The sequence below is a fragment of the Rhinolophus ferrumequinum genome, chromosome 17 (assembly GCF_004115265.2).
Source record: "Rhinolophus ferrumequinum isolate MPI-CBG mRhiFer1 chromosome 17, mRhiFer1_v1.p, whole genome shotgun sequence".
Taxonomy (NCBI): Eukaryota; Metazoa; Chordata; class Mammalia; order Chiroptera; family Rhinolophidae; genus Rhinolophus; species Rhinolophus ferrumequinum.
The window spans coordinates 9936107-9963882 of record NC_046300.1 but is presented as its reverse complement, the minus strand read 5'-3'; the positions used below and the strand labels follow the sequence as shown (position 1 = coordinate 9963882).

At 50.8% G+C, this 27776-nt stretch overlaps 1 protein-coding gene and 1 non-coding gene across 4 annotated transcripts; one reads left to right on the top strand and one right to left on the bottom strand.

Moving 5' to 3' along the window:
• The first annotated feature begins 13 nt into the window (after positions 1-13).
• Positions 14-27776, top strand: EXOSC7 (exosome component 7). 3 transcript variants are annotated; one of them, XM_033132180.1, is made up of 9 exons: positions 14-98; positions 4456-4557; positions 4863-4957; positions 11874-12039; positions 19143-19213; positions 22953-23076; positions 24321-24476; positions 26994-27031; positions 27525-27776. In XM_033132180.1, the coding sequence occupies exons 1-9, from the start codon at positions 42-44 to the stop codon at positions 27676-27678; spliced, it is 963 nt and encodes a 320-aa protein (XP_032988071.1). In that variant the 5' UTR covers positions 14-41; the 3' UTR covers positions 27679-27776. The 3 variants fall into 3 exon arrangements, with proteins under 3 accessions (XP_032988071.1, XP_032988073.1, XP_032988072.1); XM_033132182.1 differs by having other exon boundaries at positions 26994-27082; positions 27525-27641; XM_033132181.1 differs by lacking the exon at positions 26994-27031 and having other exon boundaries at positions 27525-27761.
• Positions 19745-19818, bottom strand: TRNAR-CCU (transfer RNA arginine (anticodon CCU)). Its single transcript has one exon. It is a non-coding gene; the product is annotated as a tRNA-Arg (tRNA).

Here is a 27776-nt window from a genome sequence, read left to right as displayed (position 1 = left end):
GGGGCGACGCGGGCTGATGACGTCAGGGCCGGCTCGGCAGCATGGCGTCCGTGACGCTGAGCGAGGCGGAGAAGGTGTACATCGTGCACGGCATCCAGGTAGCTCCAGCACGGCGCCGGCGTGGGCCGCCGGGTGTTCCTGGCCCCGCGGGTCGCGGGCGGCCCTCGTTCACCCGGGAGGAGCGGCCGCGCCGCGGCGGGTCTGCGTTTACCTTGGGATTAAACCGCTCTGCGGCCGGCAGCGTGGGCGATTTAGGAGCGGGCGGCGAGCGTCCGTGCAGGGCTGGGTGCGTGCTCGCAGCCTCCCGGGTCTCCGGTTCCGAACCCGGGTAGGAAGCGGTGCGCCCGGTCCCGGAGGCCTTTTCGTAGCGAAGGAGCGCGGCCCCAGGGCCCTCCCTTCAGCCTTCGCGAGCCGCTTCACTGTCGCGGTGGCTTCTGGCCGCCTTTCCTCGCCTCGTGGTTGGGAGTCACAGCGAGAGAGAAGGCACCCGAGGTGGAAGCGCTTTGGGAATATAAATCGCCTTACAAATAAAGGAAGGGTGTTTAAAAAGTGGCTCCACAGGCAGCAGCATAATTTTTGCTGTTGGCCATTTTGTCTCTGGAGAACTAAGGTCCCTAGAGGCAGCTGTAACTACACTGAGCTCTTCTGTGCTCAGCCTTCAATCCCTGGTTTGGACCACCACGGAACCCGAGCCTGGTAATTAGCTACCGAGGAAAGCCAAGGGCGTCCTTCTTGTCTGTAACCTGCCCAGGTTAGAAACGTCTCCCAAAAGTCTCCCCAGAGCCTAGGCAGAATCCTGTTCTTGCCTGGATTGACCTGAGCATTTTGTGTTTTACTTTTCACTTTTGGTTTATTATGGTTACTTTCATCTCGTCTGGCGTTCCTTTTACATCAGTCTTCGATTCCTTTATTACTCCTAAGATGAGGAAAAGCAGTGGCATATAAGGTGTGTGTATCAACGGGGTGCTGTAGTCCGTGGACGCCAAACGCGCTCAAGCACAGTGGAGACTACTGCGCTGGAGCCTTCCCCACGGAGGTGGGATTACTCTCCTAAATCCACGTCAAGTGCTTCCTCTGTGTATCCTCAGGACTCAGTATTTAACTCATTCAACGGAGCTAGACTCGAGGGGTAGGAAGTAGCCTGCCCTTCTATAGCTCTCATGCTAGAATGAACAGACAGAAATGACTTCTGTTTATTTGTGTGTTTATATATAAAATTATACTGAGGGCTGTGAAGGGAAAAAACGAAAAACAAGAAACCTGCCTCGTCTGGCAGGTCAGGGGAGGCTAAGGAAATTGCTTGATCAAGAGTTAAGTAGGCTTGAGCCTTCCAGAAGGAAAGGATGGTGACTCCACTCGTGCTGAGGGTAATGGTGGAAGATCAGGTTACAGAGGTAACCAGAAGCCTGATCCTAGGGATCTTAGAGGCTCAGCCACTCCCTCATCATGGATCTTGGAAGGTCATTATTGACCTGTCTGTATGATACCCTTAAGGCCTAGCCGGTGTCCAGCACTTAGTAGGTACTCAGTAACATTAAACAGTAACGTAGGCCTTAAAGGGGCGATGAGTTGGACAGGGTTTTCATTTTTTAAATCAAACCTCTCTCTCACCAGTCACCAGGACCATGGACACATTAGGGCCACAACTATTAGTAAATGTTCAGTTCTGTGTATCACAGAACCATGTAGACTAACTGACGAAATAAAACTCTTCGTAAGGATTGTTAATATTGGCCACAAATTTGCCGTGTTTGTGGAGGAGCAAAACAGAATTTACACCATTTGAATCAAGGTCAGAATGCAGGTGAGTGAGCCTGCCATGGGATCTCCACTGACTCAGTTCTAAAATCACCTACACTGTGGTTAAGTTGGTCACCGAGTGCCAGCAGAGTGCCGTAAGTCTAGCTGGAATCCTGTTCCTGCCCCTGTAGACCTAATCATTTTGTGTTTTACTTTTCACCTTTGGTCCTGTTTGGTTTTAGCTTCTGGCTCCCTTTCCCTCAGCCTTTGATTCCATTACTATTTCAGGGATATTTTATCTTATTTTGGTGGTGGTTAGAAGCAGTTGAAATTAACCTCACCATGTGTGTTGAGGATTCAGTTGCTAGTTATGTTAACCAACAAACTGGCTCAAGCCAAAAAAAAGTACGTATGAGAAGGCTATAAGTGTTTCTCCAGGAATTCATGGGCAGTTGGATCTTCAGGCTTTCGCTTGCCCATCTCTGCTGCTTTTTATGCCTTTGTTTTATTCTCCTCACTCTTCAGTTGGCTTTCTGTTTCTTGGGCCATGTGGTAGAGAGACTGTGGTTATCTCTCAGCTCTTGGGGTTACAGTTTCCTTGTATAAGAAAGCAGCCCTTCTAGTTCAGTTCCAGACTCGTCTATGGACAGAATGGTTAGGCCCAAACATGGCCACTGAGGGATGAGGCCACTTGAGAGAGAGAGAGAGAGAGCGCAATTAGTGGACAGGAGGATGAATCATTTTATGTTCTGGCAGAAGATGGAACCCAATTCAGATAACTCAGGGGACTTTCATAACCACATGGGTGCATTTCAGGGAACCAAGAAGAAATGTGGAAGAGCCCAACGTCTAGTGACCACAGGGAGTAGCTACGACTTCTAGGCCAAAGGGGCCAAAAAGAAGCAAAGAGTAAAAGAATATCTGTAGTAGGCTGCCCTTTATGTAAGAAGGGGATATAAAAAATATTCGTGTATCTGCTCATTTGTGCAAAGGAAAAAGAGGAACCAGGTTACCTACCTGGTGTGGGTGGGAAAGGGGGAGGAAGAAGAGGGGACATGAAAATAGGGATAAGGGGGAGAGTGACATTCCTCTGAGCACACCTTTTCTGAAAGTTTTGACTCTTAGAGCCGTGGTGAAAGTCCACACATCCAAAAAGTAAATAAGTAATTAAAAGTAACGAGGTAATTAAAAGTAACCGGACAAGTGAGTAACAGAGCCACCCTGAGGATGGGGACAGACAACTGGAAAACAGTGTTTTGTGTGGATCACTTGGATAACATGGCTAAGGACGAAAAGAGCTCCACAAACACTGTGCTCTATTGGTAAGTTTGTTTCTCCCATGGGTGTGGGTTAGCAATCTGAAACCATGTTTATACTAAGATTTAACACATCCGTAAATACATTGTAGATAATGGGAGCCATGTTTCTCCCTGTCTGAGAAAGAAGTTACAAGTAAGACAAAGAGGAAGATTGCAACCAAATATCAGTATGAACACGTGGCTTTTTAATAGCTACGTGGCCAGGTACAGATATAAACACAGGTGTGTGTCTGTGTGGGTTAGTATATGTACATGTATTTTCTAACTTGATCTGCCAAGAAACTCTAGAAGCAGTGATACCCCAGCAGCAGTGAACCTACTTAGCACCAGAGTCTGGTTTTTCTCCAATAAAAGTAACCAGGGTTCCTTGGAGAAAGGGCTGATCGCAGGGCTGAGGCAGGGGAAATATAAGAGGCTGGAACATCTTTTGTTGTCGGAGAGTAAAGAGTGCTGAAAAAAGATGGGAGGTACATTGAAAATGCAGGAACCCACCCAGAGGAGCTCCCAGGGGCCAAATCCGGAACACTTTGAGCAACAAGATAAATAATGGCAGTCAGTATTGGGTTATAACCACAGCATAAAAGAGATACCTATAAGTTATACTGATACAAGTAAATAATTGAAGAAGTAAGCAGGGATAAGGGACAAGCAGTACCTAGACCACTCGGAAACCCATCTTCGGCATCAGGGGTCAGCAAACTTGTCCTGTAAAAGGCTAGATAGGGAAGTTTTGGGGCTTGCAGGTCATACGGTCTCTGTCACTACTCCATTCTGTCGTTGCGTGAAAGCAGCCATTAGTTACTTAAATGAAGACATGGCTGTGTTCCAATAAGACGTTTTACAAAAACAGGTGGCCCTGCAGGCCTGGGTTTGTTGACCCTGTTCTAGAGAGAATGTGTGTTTTAAAAGATATGAGCTAGTTGTTTTTAGCTGTTCGCAGAGTACATCTTTTGAGTTTGGGGGTCAGGAGGGGTACAGCTGAGATAGTTGTGCCCTGTGGCTCTGACAACACATATTTCTTGGTGCAATTTTGGAGTTGCAGATTTGGAAAGGGGCAGCTTATTGTGTCTCTTGTTGAGATTTTGTTTGCTTTGTATGCCTGTTCTGTCTAGGGGCATGTAGTATGGACTTCGCATCCCAGGACAGACGTGGGCCGCACACCTAGCTTTGCTCTCACTAGCTGTGGGACCTTGGACAAGTTGCTTAACTTCTCTGAGTCTCCATTTTCTCATATGTAAAATAGTAATATTGTAACATCCAGAAGTGGGGATGATTCGCTAAGAGCAAAAGAGATGTTGTGCTGTATGTGTCTCCAGAGGAAGGACAAGGAGCGATCGGCTTAGGAGTCCGTTGTTGCCTGGGGATCACAGCCTTAGGATTGTGTTGTCGCCCTTAGGAAGACCTTCGGGTGGATGGCCGTGGCTGTGAGGACTACCGGTGTGTGGAAGTGGAAACCGACGTGGTGTCCAACACCAGTGGGTCGGCCAGGGTCAAGCTGGTGAGTGCCGTGGCCACAGCCCGTGCCCCTGGGAGGAATGGGTAGGCCCTAGGGAACCCACCACGGGCCCTTCCAGGCTTTCGGAGCACAGATTGTTCCGAGGGAAATCTAAAACCCAAGCCAAACTCTTGGGAGACGGTCTGTCTAGATCTGAAGGACCCCTCATCTCCTTCAAGGGCCACTTTCCATGTCCCAGCGCTGCTCTTCAGAAAGTCTCCCAGGGGGGTGTGTCCGGGAGAGGAGGGAGGTGGTCGGGTGCCTGGCTGCCCGCCCTGAGTGAGGACCCATTTTGCACGTGTCTGCAGGGTCACACGGACATCTTGGTGGGAGTGAAAGCCGAGATGGGGACGCCGAAGCTGGAGAAACCAAATGAAGGTTACTTGGAGTTCTTTGTTGACTGGTCAGTACTATGCAGATGTTTTTAAAGAAAAATGATTTAAAAGCTGAAGATTGAAATGATTTATTAGATTCAGAGAATGAACCTCTGGTTTCTGGCTAAGCCCACTGTTATTTTGTATTTAATTGTCATTCATCCAGCGAGCAGGTATTTGCTGAGTTGCTCCTGTGCGGGGCACTGGGATATGTGGAAGGAGGTGCTGGGTCAAGTTCCATCCTTGTCGCCGGGCCTCATTTTCCCTGGCTGGAAAAGCAGGGTGTCTGCAGGCCGCCCAGCACATGATGTTCATGAGAGTCCGAGGAGATGACGGGTGTCACGGTGCTTTGACAAATAGCAAACATGGAAGATAAGGGTCATCTAAAATGCCCTGTTTCCCTTTCTGCTCTGTCTTTGCAGTAAACTTCTCATGACTTGCTTGGCAGAGCAAGGGCTAGAGCCAGCCAAGCAGCCGGACAGGCTGAGGGAGCGGCTGCTAGGCAGGCGCTGTGGGTGCTGGGAAAAGCTAAGACTCAGCAGTGTCTGCAGCCAACCCGCCAGCCTCCGTGCTGGCCTGCTGCTCCGGCCAGCTGTGGGGCTGACCTCGGGCTAGGTGGTCTCTCTGGGCCTACGTTTCTTTATGTAAAAGATGGGACTAATAATACTGTTGTCATGATGAGGAAATGAAATAATGATGCTACAGAGAGCACCTGGCACCGTGATTGGCTCCCAGGGCTTTCGGTAAATGTTATTTCTCGCCCTTTTGTCACTTCCCTCTTCTAGGGGTTGGAGCTTTTTGTTGGACTGCTGGCCCAGTCTCCTCTCCTGTCTGTAATTCCACTTCTAGCCAGGCGGGGAAGCAGGCCTTCTTGAGGTGGGTAAGGCTCTCTATGGGCTCATGCTAGGTGCAGGGATGTAATATTGATACTGTATTGGGGGTCCCCAAGACCACCCCACATTCAGAGATTTGCTGGGTGGACTCACATGACTTAGCATATGGTTCTACTCATAGCTAAGCTGTATTCCAGCAACAAATATGCAGCAACATGTGTGCAATGATTCTGCCCAAGAAAAGTCATTAGAGACGTAGCACCCAGGATATTTTGGGGGCTGGTCATGTGAGCACCCTCTGCTTAACACACACCAAAATTCCAGACTTAGAAGGAAAGCACGTGTTGAGCGTAAACCGTTTTTCTGCAGAGACGCTCTAGGCACAGTGGACACAGTTTACTGTTGACGGGGAAGAGTCTGAGAGCCAGGTTCCAGAAGCCAGCTGAGAGCCAACCTGTAAGCAGGCCCTTGTGCAGATAGCCGCCGAGGGGCTGCTGGTTCCTTTTCTGCACAGATGCTAACCCACGTTTGTGTAGCAAGTTACAGTCTTCCAGTCTTCCTTTCCGAACTGTTTGTGAGACAGATGAGTTCAGAGAGGGTGAGTGACCCTAGGTCACGTAGCTAGGTCATCCGACCGAGTTTCTGCTCTTTTGATTTCATGCAGCCTCTGGAGGCCAGCTTTGGAGGGTTATTGTGCTTCGAGGTCCCAGAACGTATCTGCGTGCATCCTTCTGGCCAGTTTTACTTCTAGCCCATTCCTGCCCCCGCCCTGCCCTGCCCCCCAGAGCAGTCTCGTCTCCTGGTTCTGCTCAGCTGCTCTCACCCGTCTGAGCTGTGCAGTGGAGTTGGCCCATTCTTTAGTTACTGTGCGTGGTCGTGACCTTGTCCAGGCTTCTAGCTTTCCTACTCCTTTTCTCTTGGAGGAAGAAGAAGGCCTCTCCTGGCCTTGATCTGCCTAATTCAGTGCCATAAACAGTCACTGAGGAGCAGACCCCACGTGTGACGAACTGTAGTTTGGTTTCCTTTTCTTCCTCTTTGTTATCTTCTACCTCTTCTCTTTAGACAGACGAAACACAGTCACCGGGCACACCAGAGAGAGGGTGTTTGCACTCAGTGCTCGGTACAGCGGACACATGTCAGTCGCTTTGTGACTGAACATGACTCCAGGTTTGCTTGCTGCTCTCATCCCTGTCTAGTCCCCCTTTAAAGGGAGGGTGGCTCTGGGGTGAGAGGAGCCTTTGAGCTAGCTGCTGCTTCCTAAGACCCGGCTCCCAGGAGTAAGCCTCTCTCTCCTGGCCGAGAGTGCCTGCCTGCTGCTCTCTTCCCCCCATTGTAAGGCTCAGGAGAACCCTAACGGACCTCGATGCTCCAGTTCCCAGGTGGTTCTCCTGAGTCTCTTTCTCAAAATGAGTAGTCTCAAGGTGGCAAACTGTAGCATCTTTAAGTAGCCCAGTTAGTGTGTCATCCACCCAGAGGTAGAAGTACCCTGAGAGATTAACAAAACCCCGTTTTCCTATGGAGAAGGGACAGATTACACGCACCTCTGGCTGCCGCCTCTCCCGGAACCTCATTTGAGCCTGCAAGGAGCAGCTCTAATCGCAGACAGACAAACCCCTCTGTTCCAGTGCAGCGAATGGGAACGGCTCCTGGGCACCTGTGGGCGTGCCCAGCGGTAAGGCTGCTGCCCCCGCCCCTCCCAGGCCCTGGTATCGGGCCTCTGCCCAGTGCTCAGCACTCGCCATGCCATCCGCAGGCTGAAACAGAGTTCTGACCCCGCGGGAGGAAAGTAATTGGAGGCGGGGGTTCCCTCCTGCCAGGCTGAGCCCAGCTGGACTTAACTGTTTATCAGCCACTTCCAGGTTTTAATTATTTAAATTCCCAGAGGTAGAGAGGGCTCGGAAAACAAACTGCTTTTCTGCTAACTCCTTCTACTTCGGGCTGTCCACTTGGAACAACGCATGGAGCCTGAGGTAGTAGACACTGCCTCTGCCCCACCATTTTCCCTGTCATGGGACTGATGCCCTGTGGGAAGGGTGCCCTGGTGCGCCCATTCCCCCCAAACCCGTGGGGGAGTAAAGACTTGGGGTTCCTGAGCTCTGCTCCAGAGATGCCGGGCAGCACTTTCACTAAACTGGGAGCAAACGCGGGCCTTCTGGCTTCTGTCTCATGTCTTTGGTTTGTGAGTCGTTGCCTGAGAATAGGCCGTTTTAAATAAGAACTTTGAAACGTGAGGCAAGATGCTTTCTAACGCCCAGAGCAAGGTGAAGAATTGAATGAGCTGGGGTGTCTCTCTGGGTTACCACTAGGTGGCGGCCCATCAAATCGCCTCTCGGCTCTCTGAGCGCCATGTTGATGGGCGTAGGAACTGGGGTTTAGCTTCGCTTTTTAACTGGGCTAGTGGGGAGCGCGTTTCGTTCATCGGCATTTCAGTAGGCCCAACGCTTGTCGCTTCCTTCGGGACCTTAACTACTTTTCAGTGAGATCACCTGTGTTTTTCACTAATACGGGCCCATAAGCTTTGAGCCCTGAATTGGTGGGTAGTGGAGCCACTTGATCTCTGTTCCTACCTGCTTAGTGCTGTTTGAAGGGCACACTGTTCTTGGCTGAAGGGCGGGGGTGTGGGCAAAGCAGAGAGGCCACCTGCAGAAGCCATTTGAGGCTAGCTGTATTCTGAAAGCCTCCAGAGATGATGAGATAACCCAGAAACTTCAAACAAGGGCTGAGATGACAGAATGTTCAAAATGTGCTACTGCCCCCATGCCCATTTATGGGGACGCTTCTGCAGGCTCAGACACGAGCACATGTGCAGAGGAATCGGGAGCTGGATGACTGCTGGAGGGGGCGGCCCCGAGCCGGGCACCCACTACCGTCACTCTTCCTGCCACGGCCTGGCCTCACCTGGCTGGAAGACTCCATGGATTTGCAGCCTAGATTGATTGTGAGGGAAACAACAATGGGCCCAGTGTCTGAAGTCCTGTTGTAGGTAGACATGGCCTTGATCTCCGCATACCCCAGTTACACCAGCCAGAGATGTGCCAAGCAGAAGGAGGGAGGTGGAGGTGGTGAGTCAAGAGGGGTGGAGGACTGGGAGGGGCAGCGTTCCCAGGATTTTTATTAGTGTATCCAGCTCAGTAAGTGATTTCCCAACAGCCCTGGAAGAGGGGCGAGGTCATACGTTGTGAAGGATCTGAATTGGTTTGTGTTAACTGTAAAACCAAAAAAGCACTTGGTTTTATGCTGGAAAACCAAGTATATACTCACCTACTGACAGAATCTAATGTGAAGCCTATGAGCAGGGGCTAGGATTACCAACCTGTGTTCTCTCTCACCTTTATACCTACTAGAGAAGCTTTTTTGTAGGACTCCCGTGGTCTGCATTTCTTGACTCTCACATTTGTGATCTGGTAAAAGGCTCAAGACCAGAGCAGCCATTCATCACTTAGAGGCCTAGGACAGGCCCAAGGAAAGCTAACCTGACTGAAGTGAGGCTCCAGGTGTGCCAAAGTACACATTCAGGGAGAGTCCAGCAAAGCCTCGCAGAGAGGGCCAGGCTGCCTGGGTTAGAATCTTACTGTGACTCAGTCCCGTCGTCCCTGAGGTGGGGCCAGCAATACTGCCTCCCTTGCAGGGAGGTGAGAGTTAAATGAGTTAACACGTGTAAAGTGCTCAGAGTGGTCTGGCACATGGTACACATTCCAAAAAGTTGTTCAAGTTTCTCTCCTTGTAAAATGAGAGACTTGGACCATCTCTGGTCTCTGAAGGCCACCTCCCACCCGGGAGGTTTTTCTTTCATTAATGGAGGTTTTTTAAAAAGGTGAATTAAAATGCCTTTAGAAAAGGCCGGGAAGTTTTCCACAGTTGCCACCTCTCCCTGTTAATTACATGTGGCCTTTTGTTGAGACACCTGTAGTTCCCTGGCTGGCCCCTGCGGGTATTTGGTTTTTTGTCCTCTGGAAATGGCTTCTAAGGCCCTTTCCAAGTCTACATTTCTACCCAACACTATCAGAAAGGGTCCTTGTGCCATGAGCACCCCTAGTAATGAGGTAGAACCCTCATTTTTCTTCTTCAGCCCTTCATCCTTTGGCAGAATGCAGGGGCTCTGGCTTTTCTCATATTACAAAGCACTGCGCCCTAACCCCTACTCTGAACTACTTCCTTCTTTCCACCCTCCTCCCCAGAGTTACTCTGTGGCCAGGGCACCATCCAGACCTGAGAGCTTTCTAGGGTCTCATCTGCTTCAGCCTTCTTCTCTGCCTGGCTACCAGCTGTGCCGAAAGAATGACATGGTTAAAAAAGAATAAAAAATCTTTTCAAATGGGAAAATTTTTCCACTTTAAATTAGCCCAGGGTCAAAAAAATCGATGGGTTGTGGTTTTGTAGGTAGATTAATGTAGCCAGTTGGACCGGGAAGTTCTGTAAACCGTCCCTTAGGGCTGTGGAAGCGTTAATGCATCATCCCCGGTAATCAGTCACACCCCGGAGGACGGGACCCTCTGTGATTAGAAAAGGTAAACGTTTTAAGCATAAGCATCTCTGACTGGATTTATTTACATAGAGATCTATATAGATGTGTTTTTAAACACTTAAAATATGGAATTTAATATTGATTGCTTAGTGTTTAAATTAGGAACAGGTTGTGTTTTGCTGGCTGTGCAAAATAAGCTTGGTCTCTGGTGACTTGTTTATTTCACCAGAAATGAACTTTTTTTCATGGCCCCATGCCTGAGACTGGCAGAGGCAGGGAGGGACCAGTTAGGTTGCTATGGCGGTAATGAGGTTTCTCCTGGGGATTTTAAATTGGGGTTCTGGGGGCTTGTGGTGGTAAGGGAAGACTATATGATTAGAGAAACAAAGTTATCATGTAACAATACACTCTGATTGTTTTAGGATTCATTAGATTGGACTAGAAAAAAGGGACATTTAAATACATTAGGTGAGATTTCTTTTAGCATTTCACAATTAGGGTGGGCACAGCCTTGAGCCTTCACACAGATTTTGCTTTGCGTGGCCTCCCCGCCCCCCGCCTGCCTGTGGCTCTCACCAGCTTCTGCTCACCCTGAAGTCTGAGGTCTCCGGTAACCCTCAACACTGACTGAGATCCTCCCTAACCCCCCACTCCTGCTGTGCTGACGGTGGGTCTGCACCCGCCTTGCACGGTCTCCAGGTCTCTAATGCCCAGCGTGGGGCTGAGTACCACCCAGGTGGTGAGTGGATGGGCAGATGGGCCGGGGAACAGAAAGCTTCAATATGTGGTTTTGTAGAGACCCTACTGAAGTAATTGGTTTCTTACCTTTCTGGGCCTTTTTCATTATAGTAAAATGATTACATATCTCACAGACGTGTTAAGGGTTTGTTTTTGTTAAGCCAAAACCCTCAAAAATTTCCTGTTAAACACTTGAGTAGCACTTAAGAGTGGCAAATGTTGATGCCTCTTTATTCTTTTTTGAGGTAATTGGGCATAAGATTCAAGAGGCCAAAATGGAAAAGCAATAGCAAATAAAGTGAAAGGGAGAACCTGATGTTTCATCGGCCAGCAGTTTGTCTCTCCTGTCATTTTCCTGTTTTCAGTACAATGATAATGTAGCGTTAATGACATAGCTGTGGCGTACTATCATGCATGCCTTCTAGATCATTCCAGCAAGGTCATTGTGCTTCACATTGTAGCTTTTCTTCTGAGAATATCATCCTGTATTCGAAAGCTGTAAAAACTAGGGATGGTGTATGTAATGTAACCCCTTCGTAAGCCAGACTCTGTGGTTCTCTGGGCTTCCCGGCTGCCTGGGCCCTCCAGAGAGGAGAGTTTCTTATCCTCTCCAGGTAAGAGAGTGAATTATTGCTGGCCCCAGTTCCCTGTACCGTTGCTCTCTGTTCTGTGGATAAAGATGGCTTCTGTCACGAGTCAGGAGGGACTCCTGTCACACACACTGACAAATCCAGGAGTCTGTGTCTGGAGGCTGGCACAGTGGCCAATGCCGTGCTCTCCTCATTGCAGTGACTTTCCTCAGAGCGCCGGCTCTTCCAGCCTCCCATAGGGCAACTGGAATAACGCCTTGCTCCTTTGCTCTTTGCATTTGAGAAGACTCACCAGCTTTTCTGTCGCCCTTCTGTGTAGTTCAGCCAATGCGACCCCTGAATTTGAAGGTCGAGGAGGCGATGACCTTGGCACAGAGATCGCTAACACCCTGTCGCGGATATTCAGCAACAAGAGCAGCGTGGACCTGCAGGCCCTCTGCATCAGCCCTGGGGAGCACTGCTGGACTCTCTATGTGGACGTGCTGGTGAGTGTCACACGGCTGTACCGGCCGCCACTGCCTTCGCTGAGACCACCTGGCCTGCGTTCCTCCCAGTGCCTTTTCCCTCCTCAGGTGGATACTTTCAACTTCCAGAGTGAGATTAGTTGGGAAAAGATTGGTCTCCTGTGATCGTTCTTTTATTAAATACAGCATGTGTATAGTAGCATGTATATAATACCACCCTGCAGTACAGCGCCAGTCACATCATGGAAGCACCTAAAATTATCCTGAGTTTGTCAGGGAGGAGATGCTGTCTCGGTGGCGCCAGACAGAGTTTGGGCAGAAGCTGGACAAATGGGCACATTCGTCTGTGTGGCATGCCGATGAGTTCTTTACGTGCATGTTCATTTAACCCTTACAAACGTTTTGCAAGTGGACACTGTTATTTTCCCCAGGAATAAGTAAGGCAACTAAGGCACAGAGAGGTCAAGGAACTAGCCCAGGAAGTCTCAGCTTAACAGACACATTTACTTGAAATCTACTACAGTCAGGTTATCCACTTATTTCCGGTATGTCTTTTTCCCCACTTGGGTAATTTTATGAGAGTAGGAATTTAAGTTCATGGAAACTTTACTCTTCATGCTTCATAGTTCTTTAGTGGCTTTGGTGTTCGCCAAGTGGGTTAACTGTGAGGATTCTGTCACACTGCCATTTTACAGGTGACCTTTGGTGGGGAGATTGGTCACAAGGCTGCCTTATGATGGGTCCCGGGAGTTGTGTCGAGGACCAGGATGTGGTCTGTGGCTTTGGGCGTGGGAAGGAAAGGGGCTGTGAGGACAGAGCCCCAGACAGCAGTTTCCAGGCTCTCGGCCTCACGTTGAAGGGTGCTCACTCGGGTAGTAAATGGCCATCAACTGTGATTGGATAGCCATCAGCTGTGGCTAGTTGGCCGTCAGCTGTAACCAGTGAGCCATTGGCCACTAATATAACTGCTGTGGCTACGCTAGCAGAAAAATGGGGGCTAGCAAGGAGATGGTGGCTGAGCTAGCAAGGGCAGATTGCAGTTAGCAAGACGGAGTGTGGGTTGCGGATTGCAGAGAAGTGGACGGCAGGTTGCGAATTGTGTGGCTCCTGTTTCCTGTGTCTCCAACCCAGCCCCAGCGAGACTATAGTGGTGTGACTCCCCTATCTGTTGCTCCGTGGGTGTTCCATTTTGGCCTCACCATGTCCTGCGTTCTTATGTGGGGAGCGGGAGCAGAGACCCCGCACGCCGCCCTGCATGACAAATGGCGCTGTGAGCAGGATATGGTGCCGGCCAAAGCTCTCCGAAGGGCGGTGCAGCAGTTTGTGCGTGTGAACACTCAGTCCCAGGAAGACCAGGAGGAGCAGCTGCCGGAGAGCTGGACCCGCGTGGAGGGGTGGGAAGATGTGGACGGTTCCCCAACCAGCAGAGGCTGGAGAAAGCGAAGGTCGTTGCGGCCCTGTGGGCTGGCAAGTGCTTGCTGAGGCAGCCCAGATGCAGGATTTGTAGTCCCAGGAGGAAACACTTGCTGAGTCCTCCGTGGGAGCTGAGGGTGAGGTCAAGGTCATCCCTCACCCCCAGGACAGCCCTGGCGAATGACTATGGACTATGGGGAATTGCCTTCCATCCCTAATTTAATGGACCACTTGACTGTTTGGGAACATACCACCATGTAGTGGAACTGGCGGATGTTTGCTTTTGTGTCTTGACCGGCCGCCATCGAGAATATGTAAGCACCTTGACTGTGAGCCGCTGTTGTTCCAGCATAGCACTCTGAAAGGCCCAGAGAGAGTGGCAGTGCCCTGAGAACCCTGGCTGAGCCCAGGAAGTCTGGCTGTGCCCAGAGAGAGTGGCAGTGCCCTGAGAGGCCCTGACTGTGCCCGGGGAGACTGGTGGTACCCTAAGAAGCCCAGGAAGTCTGGCTGTGCCCAGAAGAACTGGTGGTGCCCTGAGAAACCCTGGCTGTGCCCAGAAAGCCTGGCTGTGTCCAGGAAGTAGCATTCACCTCCAGGCTCCTCGCACAGGGCCCCTCGCGGAAGACGCTTGTCGCGTAGATTGTGAGGCGAGAGCCTGTAGGGGTGGAGTGTGGGGACAGAGCCCCAAAAAGCAGTTTCCAGGCTCTCGGCCTCACATAGAAAGGTGCTGGCTCAGGTAGTAAATGGCCATCGACTGTGATCAAATGGCCATCAGCTGTGGCTAGTTGGCCGTCAGCTGTAACCAGTGAGCCAGTGGCCACTAATATAACTGCTGTGGCTATGCTAGGAGAAAAATGGGGGCTAGCAAGAAGATGGTGGCTAAGCTAGCAAGCGCAGACTGCAGTTAGCACGGCGGAATGGGGTTGCGGATTGCAGAGAAGTGGACGGGCAGGTTGCGGATCTTGTGGCTCCTGCTTCCTGTGTCTCCAACCCAGCCCCAGCGAGAATATAGTGGTGTGACTCCCCTGTCTATTGCTCCGTGGGTGTTCCTTTTTGGCCTCACCGTGTCCTGTGTTCTTATGTGGGGAGCGGGACCAGAGACCCTGCAGGCCACCCCGCACGACAAATGGCGCAGTGAGCAGGGTACAGTGCCGGCCAAAGCTCTCCGAAGGGCAGTAGAGCAGTTTGTGCGTGTGAACACTGAGTCCCAGGAAGACCAGGAGGAGCAGTTCCCGGAGAGCTGGACCCCCATGGAGGGGTGGGAAGACGTGGACGGTTCCCCAACCAGCAGAGGCCGGAGAAAGCAAAGGTCATTCTGGCCCTGTGGGCTGGGAAGTGCTTGCTGAGGCAGCCCGGATGCAGGGCTTGTAGTCCCAGGAGGAAACACTTGCTGAGTCCTCCATGGGAGATGAAGGTGAGGTCAAGGTCGTCCCTCACCCCCAGGACAGCCCTGGCGAATGACTATGGACTATGGGGAATTGCCTTCCATCCCTAATTTAATGGACCACTTGACTGTTTGGGAACATACCACCATGTAGTGGAACTGGCAGATGTTTGCTTTTGTGTCTTGACCGGCCGCCATCGAGAATATGTAAACACCTTGACTGTGAGTCGCTGTTGTTCCAGCATAGTACTCTGAAAGGCCCAGAGAGAGTGGCAGTGCCCTGAGAACCCTGGCTGTGTCCGGGGAGACTGGTGGTACCCTAAGAAGTCCAGGAAGTCTGGCTGTGCCCAGAAGAACTGGTGGTGCCCTGAGAAACCCTGGCTGTGACCAGAGAGCTTGGCTGTGTCCAGGAAATAGCATTCACCTCCAGGCTCCTCGCACAGGGCCCCTCGCGGAACACGTTTGTCGTGTAGATTGTGAGGCGAGAGCCTGTAGGGGTGGAATGTGGGGACAGAGCCCCAAAAAGCAGTTTCCAGGCTCTCGGCCTCACATAGAACGGTGCTGGCTCAGGTAGTAAATGGCCATCAACTGTGATTGCATGGCCATCAGCTGTGGCTAGTTGGCCGTCGGCTGTAACCAGTGAGCCAGTGGCCCCTAATATAACTGCCGTGGCTAGGCTAGCAGAAAATGGGGGCTAGCAAGAAGATGGGGGCTGAGCCAGCAAGCAGCGGAGTGAGGGTTGCAGATCGTGTGGCTCCTGTTTCCTGTGTCTCCAACCCAGCTGTCAGTGAGACTATAGTGGTGTGACTCCCCTACCTATGGCTCCGTGGGTGTTCCTTTTTGGCCTCACCATGTCCTGCCTTCTTATGTGGAGAGCGGGACCAGAGACCCTGCAGGCCACCCCGCACAACAAGGGCTATGGATGTCGCCTCAGCACCTGGCAGCGGCTGTACATGGTGCCCGAGGCTCTGAGCCCGGGCGTCTGAGAACAGTGAGGGGAGACGCAGGAGGAGCGGGATTTTTCTGAGGAGACATGCTTTCTTCTTGGTGGGCTGTACTTCCTAGGAGTAGGTTTGGGGGGTTGCCTTATTAAAGGGCTCCTGGACCCAATTCCAGCTTGGGGGTGGGGGTCCCCCACACCAACAAACAGTTCTCGGACAGCAGCAGGTGTCAGAGAATTCAGCTCCGTTCTGACACTGTCTCCAGGGAGGTAGCATCAGATCCCACAGGTGCAGGGTTCAGTTACAAGACTGTCCCCCACCCCAGGCTGTTACCTGTGCTTCTGACCGACTGGCGACAGGTCAGAGGTTCCATGACCTCCTCCTAGAGTTCGATTGATTTGCTAGAGCGGCTCACAGAACTCAGAAACGTTTTACTTGCTAGATCACCGGTTTGTATACAAGGATGTAACTCAGGAACAGCCAGGTGGGAGAATGTGCAGGGTGAGGTGGTGGGAAGGGGCGTGGAGCTTCCACGCACAGAGCAGGCCCCCTACCCGCACCTCCACGTGTTCCCCAGCCCGGAAGCTCTCCGAAGCCTGTCCTTTGGGGCCTTTCTGGAGGCTTCAGTACAGAGCACGATGGATTAAGTCACTGGCCATTGGCTGTTGATTTCACCTCCAGCCCCTCTCCCCTCCCGAGATCAGGCAGTGGGCGGAAAGTTCCAACCCTCTAGTCACGTGATTGGCTCTCGGCAATTGGTCCCTGTCCTTAGGTGGGGTCCAGAAGTCACCTCGTTAACATAGCAGAAGACACAGTTATCCCTCTTCTCACGAGGAAATTCCAGGGGTTTTAGGAGCTTGGTACCAGAACGGGGGCCACGACCAAATACACATTTCTTATTATGAATCACAGTATTATACTTTGTGCAAAATACCCCTCGTCCCCAGAAGGCTAACAAAATAAGCTGTGCTGTTCCCCTAAGAGAAGCATTCTAGGATTTGTGCATCTGACAGGGAGGTGTGTTTGTGAGCAAACCTGTCTCTGCCTTCTGCTCTTGCCCCAGCTTTGTTACAAGGAGGGACTTTCTCCCCCAAGAGGGTGGCACCTGCAACCTTCTCTGGGACCCCAGCCCAGGCTCTCTGTCACCCTGGACGTCCTGCATCTCCCGCTCTCCCCCCAGCTCACCTGGGCTTATCCTGCCAGCCTAGGTGGCCTGCTTTGAGCCTCCACATCCCACCCCTCTTCCCTCTGCTCCTTGGCTCTACCGCTATGTGGAGCAGAAAGGTTCTTGCTCGGCTGGGCCTGCTTGGCAGCAGGAGAGAAAGGTAGAGTCTGTGAGCACCTGTTACGTGCCAAGGATGCTAATGACGTGGTCTCATTCAAACCTCCTGGCCGCCCTGGGGAGAAGTCGGACTGCTTTACTGAGGGGAAAACTAACGCTCAGAGGACAGCAAATGGCGGAGGAGAGTGTCAGACCCACGCTGCCCGACCTGGGCTCCCTGTCGTGGGGTGCCCGTGAGGGCCTGGCCAGGCAGCCTGAGGCCCACAGTGGGCTCAGCCTTTGCCCCCTGTGGAGGACGGCAGCTCCCTCAGCAAATAAGCTAGAATGTTAAACATCAGAGTTGGTGTCTGGCCTTAACGGCACACAGTGCAGGGCAGTAGAATGAGCACTGGGATGGGCGTCAGGCGCGGTGCTACAGGTGCCTGTATCCTCACCTGTCAAGGAAGTGCTCTCCAGGGCCCTCTCCAGCGTGGAGGCCCCGCGACTGCTAGGACAGATACCAGCATTTATGTAGCACTTTCTTTGCATAGAGCAGATATAGCAGAGTATAAAACAGTGGTCTTCAGCTCTGGCTGATCACCAGTCCCGCTTAGGGACTGGAGTGAAATGCACACTCCAGGGCCTCGCCCTACATTTTTAGGAAGCTCCCCAGTGCTTCTGAAGCACAGCCAGCATTAGGAACCTCTGCTCGCAACGATGAGGCTGGGGCGTTTGCAGCCGGCACCCTCAGTCTGTGAGGACAGCTGGAAAATGAAAGAGCAACTCAGTCTTTATTTAGAACCCCTACTAGTGCCTTCGATGTGCTAGGCACACTTCTAGGAGCCTCACAAAGTCTCATTCACCCTTTGTAACAACTGTGGTTTTCCCCTCCGTGAGGCCCAGAAGTTTAGTGCCACTCACTGTCCCTCTGCTAAGTGGCGAAGATGACTGAAATGCAGGCAGTCTGACTCAGGAGTCTCGCTGGAGCCCTTTGCTGTGCAGCAGACAAATCTGCACCAGATTAGGGAAAGCTAGTCCAGCTGCGGGACGAATGAGCTGCAGTCATAAAGCCAGGTGGTCATACAGGCTGGGGGATCATATTTTAATCAGTCATTATTCAGGGCTGTAGGAAAGATGGTGTCTGCACGTGAGGTTTGGTTGGAAAGCAAAAATAAAAGTGGGAGTTAGCTTTACACTGGGCGTGAATGAGACGGGCCAGGTATAATTGTGACTCGTAGCTGAGGTTGGAAGGCCCATGCCTAGGGCCTTCCGTAAGTAATCGCCAAGTTCCTCCTTCATGGCAGAGCTTGTGCTGGACACTGAGGATACAGGAATGAGCCAGCCCGACAGGGTCCAGCCCTCAGATGAAGAGGAGACAGACTCTGAGCAAAAACACAGGAACACACGACTTTTCTTTCTGCATGGGACTTCCTCTCCTTTCTTCCTTGGTAGAGCCCAGTTGGCATTACTCCATAAACTCAGGCCAAGGCTTCTCTAAAATCAGGACAGAAGATGTGTCATCTTCCACTTAATAATGCTCTACCCTTCCCTGCTGAATGAGCTCACATACGTGCAGGCAGCACTTCTGCTCTTGGGCAAAAACTTGTGAGAGCCCTTTGTAGTTAGTACACTTAATGTAGAGCATGGTAACGACGTGCGGTAGGGAACTACACTGATAAACGTGACCATCGTAGCAGCTGCAGCATCAGTGGCCACCTGTTTGTACCTGTTTGGAGGCCGGGCATATGCTGGCAGAGATGAGAGTAATGCTTGCAGAGCAACTGGGAGCTACCAGGGGCAAACTAAAGGTGACCGCGTCCGCCTTCAGTGCAGGCCTGGCTGGCTGCAGCGCCTGTTAGAGGAGAGTCACTGCAAGCTGAGGCCTGAGTGGTGGTACCTCAGCCAGGGCCAAGGGTGACCTCGCACGGGTGGCCCATGAAAGCACAACCATGACAAGGCCGTGAACCCGCCGTGTCACTGAGCCAGGAGAGCAGCCACGCGTTCTTATCTTTATTTATAAACACTCGGTCAGCATTTCTTAGGAACCAGTGTCGTTTAACTGGGATAATACTTACGTAAGACATGACGCTTGCTTTTTCTTTCCTCCTCACTCCGTCTCCCTTAGCTGCTGGAATGTGGTGGAAATTTGTTTGATGCCATCTCCATTGCTGTGAAGGCTGCTGTCTTCAATACAAGGTAGGTGTCCGTGGAGCAGTCCCGGGGCCTGTGGAGAGCCTGAGCAGGCGCGTGTGATGGAACAGTGAGGAAATTTCTCCTGAAGCTCGTAGGCGAAGACAACGGGAATTTACCATTAAACATAGTGGTATTTAATGGTAAGCTCCAGAAAACAGAGATTTCCCAAGTTAAAACTAAATATATACATGTGTTTCTGTATTTATTTTTGTATTCTTCCCCCCCCTTCCCTCCTCCCCTCCCCCCCTTCCCTCCTCCCCTCCCCCCACCTGCTTCAAGCCATTGTTTCTCAGTCTAGGTGTGTAGGACACAGCTCCCTGGCCCATGCTGGTGTTATGAGCCTTGTGCTCCCCTTGCTGAGGCAGTCGGTCGCCGTTCATCGGTTGGCTGCTCTGGCCAGCTGCCGGCCGCTCATGGCAGCACATGTGCGGCTCACACTGACCTCCAGCTCACACTCACCTCCCGCTGCTCATGGCAGCCCTGCTCCAGGGAGAGCCGTTGTTCACAATCTTAGCTGTAGAGGGCGCAGTTCACTGGCCCATGTGGGAATCGAACCCACGACCTCAGCGTTAGGAGCACAGTGCTCCAACCACCTGAGCCACCAGGCCAGCCCCTGTATTGTTATTTTCATAAGTAAACAGGTATCATGTAGAAAAACATTAAAATACTACAGAGTAGCAAAAAGAGTAGAAACCAACTACAGGTCAACAACAGGTCCAAATCCTGTTATTGGATAAAGCTCCATGGAGGCAGGGGTTTACCTCTTTTGCACTCTGCTGTACCCCCAGCACCATGGACAGTGCCTGACACATAGTAGGTGCTCACATAGTCCTTGAGGAATGGTGACAGTGAATGTTCTGAAAGTACGGTAGCAACCTGTCCTCTGCTTTATGTCAAGAGCAGGAAATGCTTAGGCCTCTGGTTCAGCTTTCCAGACAGGCTGTGTAGCAAGGGACACGGCCCTAAACGGTGTTAGACTTGACATTTTCTCTGTTTGATGCTATAGATTTTCTCCCGCTCTGTGCACCAGCTCCTCTGAGGAAAGTTTGCAGCATTGAAAATAAATATGTGGGTGGGGTGTTTGTTCCACAAGAGAGCTTACATGACAGTACTGGAGGCCCTGGGGCATTAGGAAATGAGGGGTGGATGCTTCTCGGATGTAGCCTGGGGGTTCCCTGGGTAAGTGAGCAGAGCGATTCAAGACAAGTGCATCACAGCTTTGTAGTGGTGACAGATTGGAAAAGACCTGGTGTCCCAACGTAGGGGACTGGCACCTACACAGCCGTATACTAGAGGTTTGTTCCTGTGGAAAACCAGCCACTGAATACAGTCCTTTCATCCTGGTGTTGGTTGCTTTGTTGTATTTTACTTTTGGTAATTCTTATATTTACTATGTCTGGAAGTAATATATATCATATGATGGTCGTTGTGATTATTTTTCCAATGCTTATATTATGAGCAATTTAATATTTATCTGTATTTTAGAGTTTCCCTAGGGTGAATTTAGATTACCTCTGTAATTTAAAACAAAAACAAAACTAAATAAATTTAGGTCAGAAATGACAAGATGGAATATTTGCTGATAATGAAAACTGTGGAGTCCCCATCCCTGGCTGTGCCACTACGCTCGTGGCTCAGACAGTCAAGGGGTGGGCCTGGCACTCGTGCCCACTGTGGGGGCTTGAGCAGCAGATGCCAGCAGCATCAGACTGGGCTTGGGCACCATTGGAGAAGAGAGAAAGTTGCCATCTGTTGTACCTCAGGCCTGTCTGCCAGCTGGTTTCCATGGGCACCGGGGCAAAAAGAGAGTGGCAGCGGATGAGGCTGTTGAGCTGTGGAGATGTGTTGGGCCCGCTCTGCAGCAGGCTGGGGAAACTCAGCTGTTCCGGTCGTGGGGGGACCCCTGTCACGGGCGCAGCCACAGTCTCCCCGGAATAGGAACAGGCAGCGAGGAATGCTGACTGTGCAAGGCCCTGGGACCCCTGGAGAGTGGAGAGACCTTTTGTAAGTCAGGCCCCTTTAGAAGGATAGAGGGCATTCTCTAGCAGATATTCCCTAGCGCTTCTTCCGAACCATATTGTGGCCAAAGGGTTGGGAAGGGGTGTGTGTGTGTGTGCACGTGCGCTTATGTTTTAACATACCAAAATTCAAACTTGATTTGTCCAAATCGGATATTACTTAGTACTTCCACCCTGGGGACTTCAGCCAGGGTGGACCCTAGCAGGACTCCTTGGTCCCTGTGGACATTCTTTGGCTGAAACTCATCCGCTCTGGATGTTGGCTTTTGTAGGGATGGCCAGCAGGGCTCTATCATCGGACGCTTTTGTTAGAGGCACAGGGAAAAGCACTACCACTGCTTCTGTTACACACCACCTCCGCCTCCCCGGCTCCTCCACCCCAGGCTGGAATGAACTGACTGCTTTCTAGCACCCAGCTTCAGAAACAATATTACCAGTGCCCCAAAGCCCTCCCACCTGTACCCCATGCCGTCAGTACACCCACTGAGGATAACCACTGTCCTAAAACAGGTGGGTTTGGTCCCGTTACAAATGCAATCACAGTGTCTTCTCTTTTGTGTCCGCCTCCTTTGCTGAACATTAGGTTGAGACAGCGCCTGGTGACCTTGAGTCACAGTTTGCTTTTTGCTGTGTGCTGTTCCCTAGTGGGATTACGCCTTTGTTTATCCATCCACTGCTCATGCGCATCTTCTGGGTCGTCTCCAACAGGACGACCCCAAGTAGTGACGGACGTCGTTTTCGTACGTGCCTTTGGGCGCACATTTACCGTCTCTGTGGGATGGGGTGAGCGTGCTGGGTCACAGGGTATGGCTGTGTTTAGTTTAGTAAATACCACTGCGAAGCGTTCTCCAAAGTGCTTTTGTGAAGTGATACTGCGACCAGTGCTGTGTCAGAGTTCTGGGCTGCTCCCATATTTGCCAACCCTCGTCTTTTTAACATTAGCCTTTCCGGTGAGTGTGTCTTGCTTTCACATTGTAGTTTTAATTTGCTTTTCCCTGGTGAATATTTAAGTTGAGTACCTTTCTGTGGTTTACTGGTCACATGAGTAGCCTCTTTTATGAAGTCCCTGTTCTGGTCTTTTGCCTATTTTTCTATTGGGTTGTCTGTCTTTCTCTTATGTTTCGTAGGAATTCTTTGTGTAATATGTCAGTTTATACACACACACATGCACAAGCACATTTGCAAATATTTTCTCCACTCAGGATTATCTTTTAGTGTCTAAATGAAGTCTTCTGACAAAGTACATAATCTTAATAAGCATTAATAAGTGTGTGTGTGTGTGCGCGTGCGCGTGCATGCGCATGCATATTTCTGTATGTTTCAATTACAGTATAACTGAATCTATCATTTTTTTCCCTTTATTGTCAGCACTTTGTGTCCTGTTCATGAAATCTTTGTCTAATCTCATGAAGATGTTCTCAGTTTTTCTTCTAAGAGCTTTATTGTTTTATCTCTAACCTTTACACCTGCAGTCTGTTTGGTACGGATTTTTATTCATGGTGTGAGGTAGGGATCCAGGTTCATTTTGCATGTCAGATTGACCAAGCATCATTGTTTAAAAGACTTCCTTTCCTCGCTGCACTGCAGGGTCGCCTGTGTACTTTTGACAGGAATGATAGACAGTACAGGCATAGCACGACTTCATATTGTGAGACACAGGGATTACGACTCCCGTTCTCAATCTCAAGAAAAAGTGGGAATTATAATTGTGCTCCTGCTTCCAGGATACCAAGAGTTCGTGTCCTGGTGGATGAAGAGGGGTCGAAGGACATCGAACTCTCTGACGACCCTTATGACTGCATCCGGCTCAGTGTGGAGAATGTCCCCTGCATCGTCACCCTATGCAAGGTATAAGCTTGTATCTGATGGTGTTTGTCTTCCCCGTGGGTCTCCTTCAACCCCAACTCGTTCAGGATACTTCATAGGTTGAAAAGTTATAGTTTCACAAACCGTATAGAAGTAGTTTGATTATATTAGAAACCAATAGTTTGATTATATTAGAAACCACTGCTGCTGTGAGCAGCTCTTTCTTTTCTTGTTCGTTTTTTTGTTTTGTTTTGTTTTGTTTTTTAATTTAACTGGGCATCCTGTGTTTTTATTTGCTAAATCGGACCACCGTAGTTTGAGGGTATCCGGCAGGTTCCTCCGTTTTTGGTCCTAGCTTTTTCTTTCTGAGCAGTCATTAACTGCCTCTTTCTTTTGTTCTTAATTGAAAGATATGGTGGAGTCCTGGGAGCACACGAGTGGGTTCATAGTCATAATAGCCAGAGTTTGTTAGCTCCTTCTACATACTGGGCATCTCACCGAAACACCCTGCAGGCATATTTCCTGTAACTGCCTCAGCTCTATGGGGTCTAGGCTGGTTGTGTAGTGATAGGCTGGTTGAAAGGTGTAAACCCCAGTATCCTCATATATGAAACAAGGGGATTGCAGCGGCTCCTGGGTGTGTAATAGGTCGCGTGTGGTTCTCACATTCGCTCCAGGCCTGTGGAGCCTGACGTCTGCCTGCTGACGCGAATGTGTAACCGGCGTTGCCCACGCTGTGCAAAGAGCCCCGTGTGGGGTGAGATTGTCACTGATTCCACACAGGATTCATTACATAAAGAGAAGACTGAACGGGTCAGGTTTAATTCCATGAAAATCACTTCATAAACCTGGGCTATGGTGCAGCGTTGGCACTGGCCAGAGCCACCTGCACTGGACTGATTGTTGGGCATGTCCCTTAGCATGGACCCTCTTGATGTCATCTTTGTCATTAGTGAAACATCCACGTGGCGTCATGTGAATTTCTGCCTGTGCCCCTCTGTTGGAAACCCTCGGTGGCCTCGGACTTGGATGGTGTCTGAATTATACTTCTAAGCCCCCCACCCCATAGTTTCGTTTCATGCGTCTGTTACACGGCTCACATGGTGCCCTGCAATAGAATGGCTGAACATTGCTTCCAGTACTTTCCACGTGAGCAGAATGTAACATCTTGGTCCTGAGTGGGCAGTGCGGGTTCTTTGCTGGCACAGGTGTTCCCTCCAGGAGGCTGTCAGGAGGGGTCTGGGGTGTGCGTTGCCCACCTGTGTGCTCTGCTGCCCTCACTGCAGATTGGCTACCGGCATGTGGTGGACGCCACTCTGCAGGAGGAGGCTTGCTCCTTGGCCAGCTTGCTGGTGTCCGTGACCAGCAAGGGAGTCGTGACGTGCATGAGGAAAGTGGGGAAGGGCAGCCTGGAGCCAGAGAGCATCTTCGAGATGATGGAGGTAAGGCTCCGTTCTGAGGCAGGTGCAGGGCCTGGCTGGGAGTGCCTGCGGCTCCCTGCCCCCTGGCTCGCACCGTGGAATTCTCGTTTGCACCCTTGACCTCAGACGTGAAGCTTGGAGAACAGCTGGTGTGAGCCGGAGGTCTGCTGTCTTAGCCAAGGGGGGCTGGGGGCGGGGGGCTTCTGATTGGGAGGTAAGGAACCTGCCAGAAACAGTTGTTTGTCTTCTCCCTCTCTGATCCCAAGTTTCTATGTTTCTAAATGGAGTATTAGACTGATTATGTAGAGTCACTTGTAATTCCCAAGTCCTGAGCTTTTGTGTTTTGATTAGGGAATTGAATTCCTGGCTGACTGCTTCCTGTCCCTGGAGGAAGTGAGCAAAGGTGGAGCCGGGGGCTGAAGGATGACAGTCTGCCATTCGCTGTGGGTCTAGAAGTGTTTAAGTGGAGATGAGTAGGAATGGTGGGGAATCCCCCTGACTGCCTGAGGGGTAGCTTGCTCCCCTCGGGGTCTCCTCACCCCGTCTGGCAGCACCAAGCACCATCTGGGCTCTTTCCTGCTGCTCTGCACTGATTAGATGACATGTCTGTCTTCCTCACGGGCCCAGAAGTCCCTCTGAGGCAGCGGCCACGTCCTGCTCAGCTGTGTCTTCCTAGACCTTCCTTTCCCCCTGTCCACCGTGACTTTCCAGAAGTCTCTGAGGACTTGCAGACTGACTGACTGACTAAATTGCCAGGAACCGAGTGAGCCGGACCCAGGTGTTTTTGTCTCAGGGAATCACTACATCACAACACATGCCCAGGTCACTGCTTCACAACAAGCAAGGTTCCCTTCATTCTTCTTCCTTCATTCCTAGAAACTGACTTTTCACTGGAGACTCTGAGCACCTGATGTCTGTTTTCTCCTTTTATCATCTTACTTGAAAGCAAAATTAGGCAGTGTATGTAGTGTCGAGGGTCTAAGCATGGGCTCGGAAGACATACGGCCCCGGCTGCAAATCCTGGCTCTGGGCCACAGTTCCCTCGTCTTCCAGACGGGGCTCATACAGTCGTCGTCCCTGGCGTTGAGCGTGTGGTGAGGGGTGAGGGTTAGCGGGGAAGCAGGGCTCACAGTGTCTGACAGCCTAAGTTCTCCGTCAAGGTCAGTCTCGCTCGTGGACTCCCTTAAGCCCTGGGCTCCGGGGTCTCCAGCTATGCTTGGCAACAGCTGTTCTTTGGGTTGGTTGGTAAACTGGTTAACCTTTTTAAGCAAAAGCACATAAAATCCTTTATAAGTTCTACCAAAGGCCTGTCTATACAAGTGGCTCTCAAATCTGGTTTTAGAGGGAACCACCCCCCACCCAGGAGAATTTGATGAGAATCCCAGGACTAAACTACTATAAAAACAGTAAACATCATAGCTAACATTTATTGTGTGCTTACCGTGTGTCAGACGTGTTTGTAGTGCTTTAGATGTACCATGTCACTTAATCCTCAACTGTCCTGTTACGTAGCTGTTGTCATTATCCTTATTTACAGACGAGGAAATTGAGGCAGGTAGAAGATAAGTAGCTTGCCTCCAGGTCTCAGCTCCTGGATGCTGACACTGGGATGCAGGCCCAGGCTGTGTGCCTTCAGAGTCCCCACTCGCAGCCGCTGCACTGGGTTGTCCTTATAAATCCGGTCGGCTCTGGCTGTGTGGATGGATGAGAGAAGCAGAGGTCTGTCCAGTGGGTGGAGCTTCATCCTCCCCTGGGGCTTGGGCAATGAGGTCTGCAGACCCTGCTCGGGGGACATAGCCTGTGGCCTCGTCTCGCCAGTTGTCTCATACAGGGCACAGCAATCCAGACACACCTCTCAAGGTGAAGCTAGAACCTCGGGGCTGTGCTGGCTGCCATCCCCAGCCCCTGCTGCCTTTTTCCTGCACGTCCAGGTGCAGACCTGTCAAGTCCTGTCTACCTCATCTCCTCTTCTGTCTCCCCGCCTTCATTTATATGAAGAATCAGTACCTCGATTTGAGCGACTTTGACTTTTTTTCTTTTTCTAATGTTATGACAAAAATCTTTCCAAAGTCACCTTGGACCTTAACCCTGATTTTGCGTTTCACAGGACTGACCACTTCCCAGCCTTCAGACTGACCTCTTCTTTTCATACAAGTTCTCAGTCACACTGGGAGTCTCATCCCATGTCACAGGGGCCCAGGGTGAAGGCCCACAGTTCTGGGGAGCAGAACCTATAGCTGGGAGGATGGGGTGGGGGTCTCGGCCTGGGTATCTTTCTCCCTGACTGTGTTGAGAATAGAACCAGTGGCACAATTGAATTCAACCTGCTATGGAAACAGGGAAGACTTGATGAGGTGCAGACGTGCAGTTGGTTCATCGTATTCTTAAAATGATTCATGAGCCCAGCGACAGATAACAGTTTCACAAAGAAAGATTTTTATGTTAGGGTTGTTTTCCTATGTGCTGTGTAGAGGCTAATTAGGAAATCTGGTTTTCAGACCTCTTGACATGTCTTGATTCCAACATTCATGCCTTTAGCATCTCTGCATGGCAGGAACACCAAAGACCCGATCCAGGTATTGACTTGAGTCCCGTCTGAGCAATTCTGCGTGGAGATTTGCTGGCAGGTGAATTAGAAATTGCTTGTTGAGACGAGCCCACAGCACCATCTGTTCCTCCCTCAGGCAGTCTCTGGGTGGTCTGTGGTCTCCCTGTGCCTTCGTACAGTCTGTGGCACTTGGTTACAACCAAATCCAGATATGGTTGACAGTTTTGCTGCTGTTGTAACGGCCACAGGAATGCTAAGCGTGAGCCAATAGCTGGGGCAGTCTTTGCTGCTCGCTGCCGGGGGTCTGCATGTGTTTTCTTTCTTCTTTTTAGCATGGAGGTTTTTCCAGAATGTAGCTGTTATGTTGTTGGGATCTGTGTGGTTTTTTGGTATTGATTTGTCTAATTGTGGAGCAGATGGACTGTGTACAGTATTAGAATGGCCAGCTGGCAGAAAGGGGAGCTTGTTCTGGCCAGAGGATGCCTCACATGTGCCCTGTCCCACCCCTTCTCCGTCCGCAGACTGGCAAGCGAGTGGGCAAGGTGCTGCATAGCTCCCTGCAGACCGTCCTGCACAAGGAAGAGAGCCTGGGGCCCAAGAGGCAGAAAGTCGGGTTCCTGGGGTGACACACACATCACCCCGATGGTGGGGCTTGGGTCTCCCTTTCCCTTTTAAGCTGAAGTTTGTATTTATTTTTCTGAAGTGTTACGAATTGAAGGCAGCATTTGTACATGTGAAATTAAAGTCTATTTTCTGGTCTTGTTTGGTGTGCC

Coding starts and splice junctions, on each gene's coding strand:
- EXOSC7 (XM_033132180.1), top strand. CDS start 42: ATGGCGTCCGTGACGCTGAGCGAGGCGGAGAAGGTGTACATCGTGCAC. Junction 99..4,455: donor ACATCGTGCACGGCATCCAG/GTAGCTCCAGCA, acceptor TGTCGCCCTTAG/GAAGACCTTCGGGTGGATGG. Junction 19,214..22,952: donor GCTGCTGTCTTCAATACAAG/GTAGGTGTCCGT, acceptor TCCTGCTTCCAG/GATACCAAGAGTTCGTGTCC.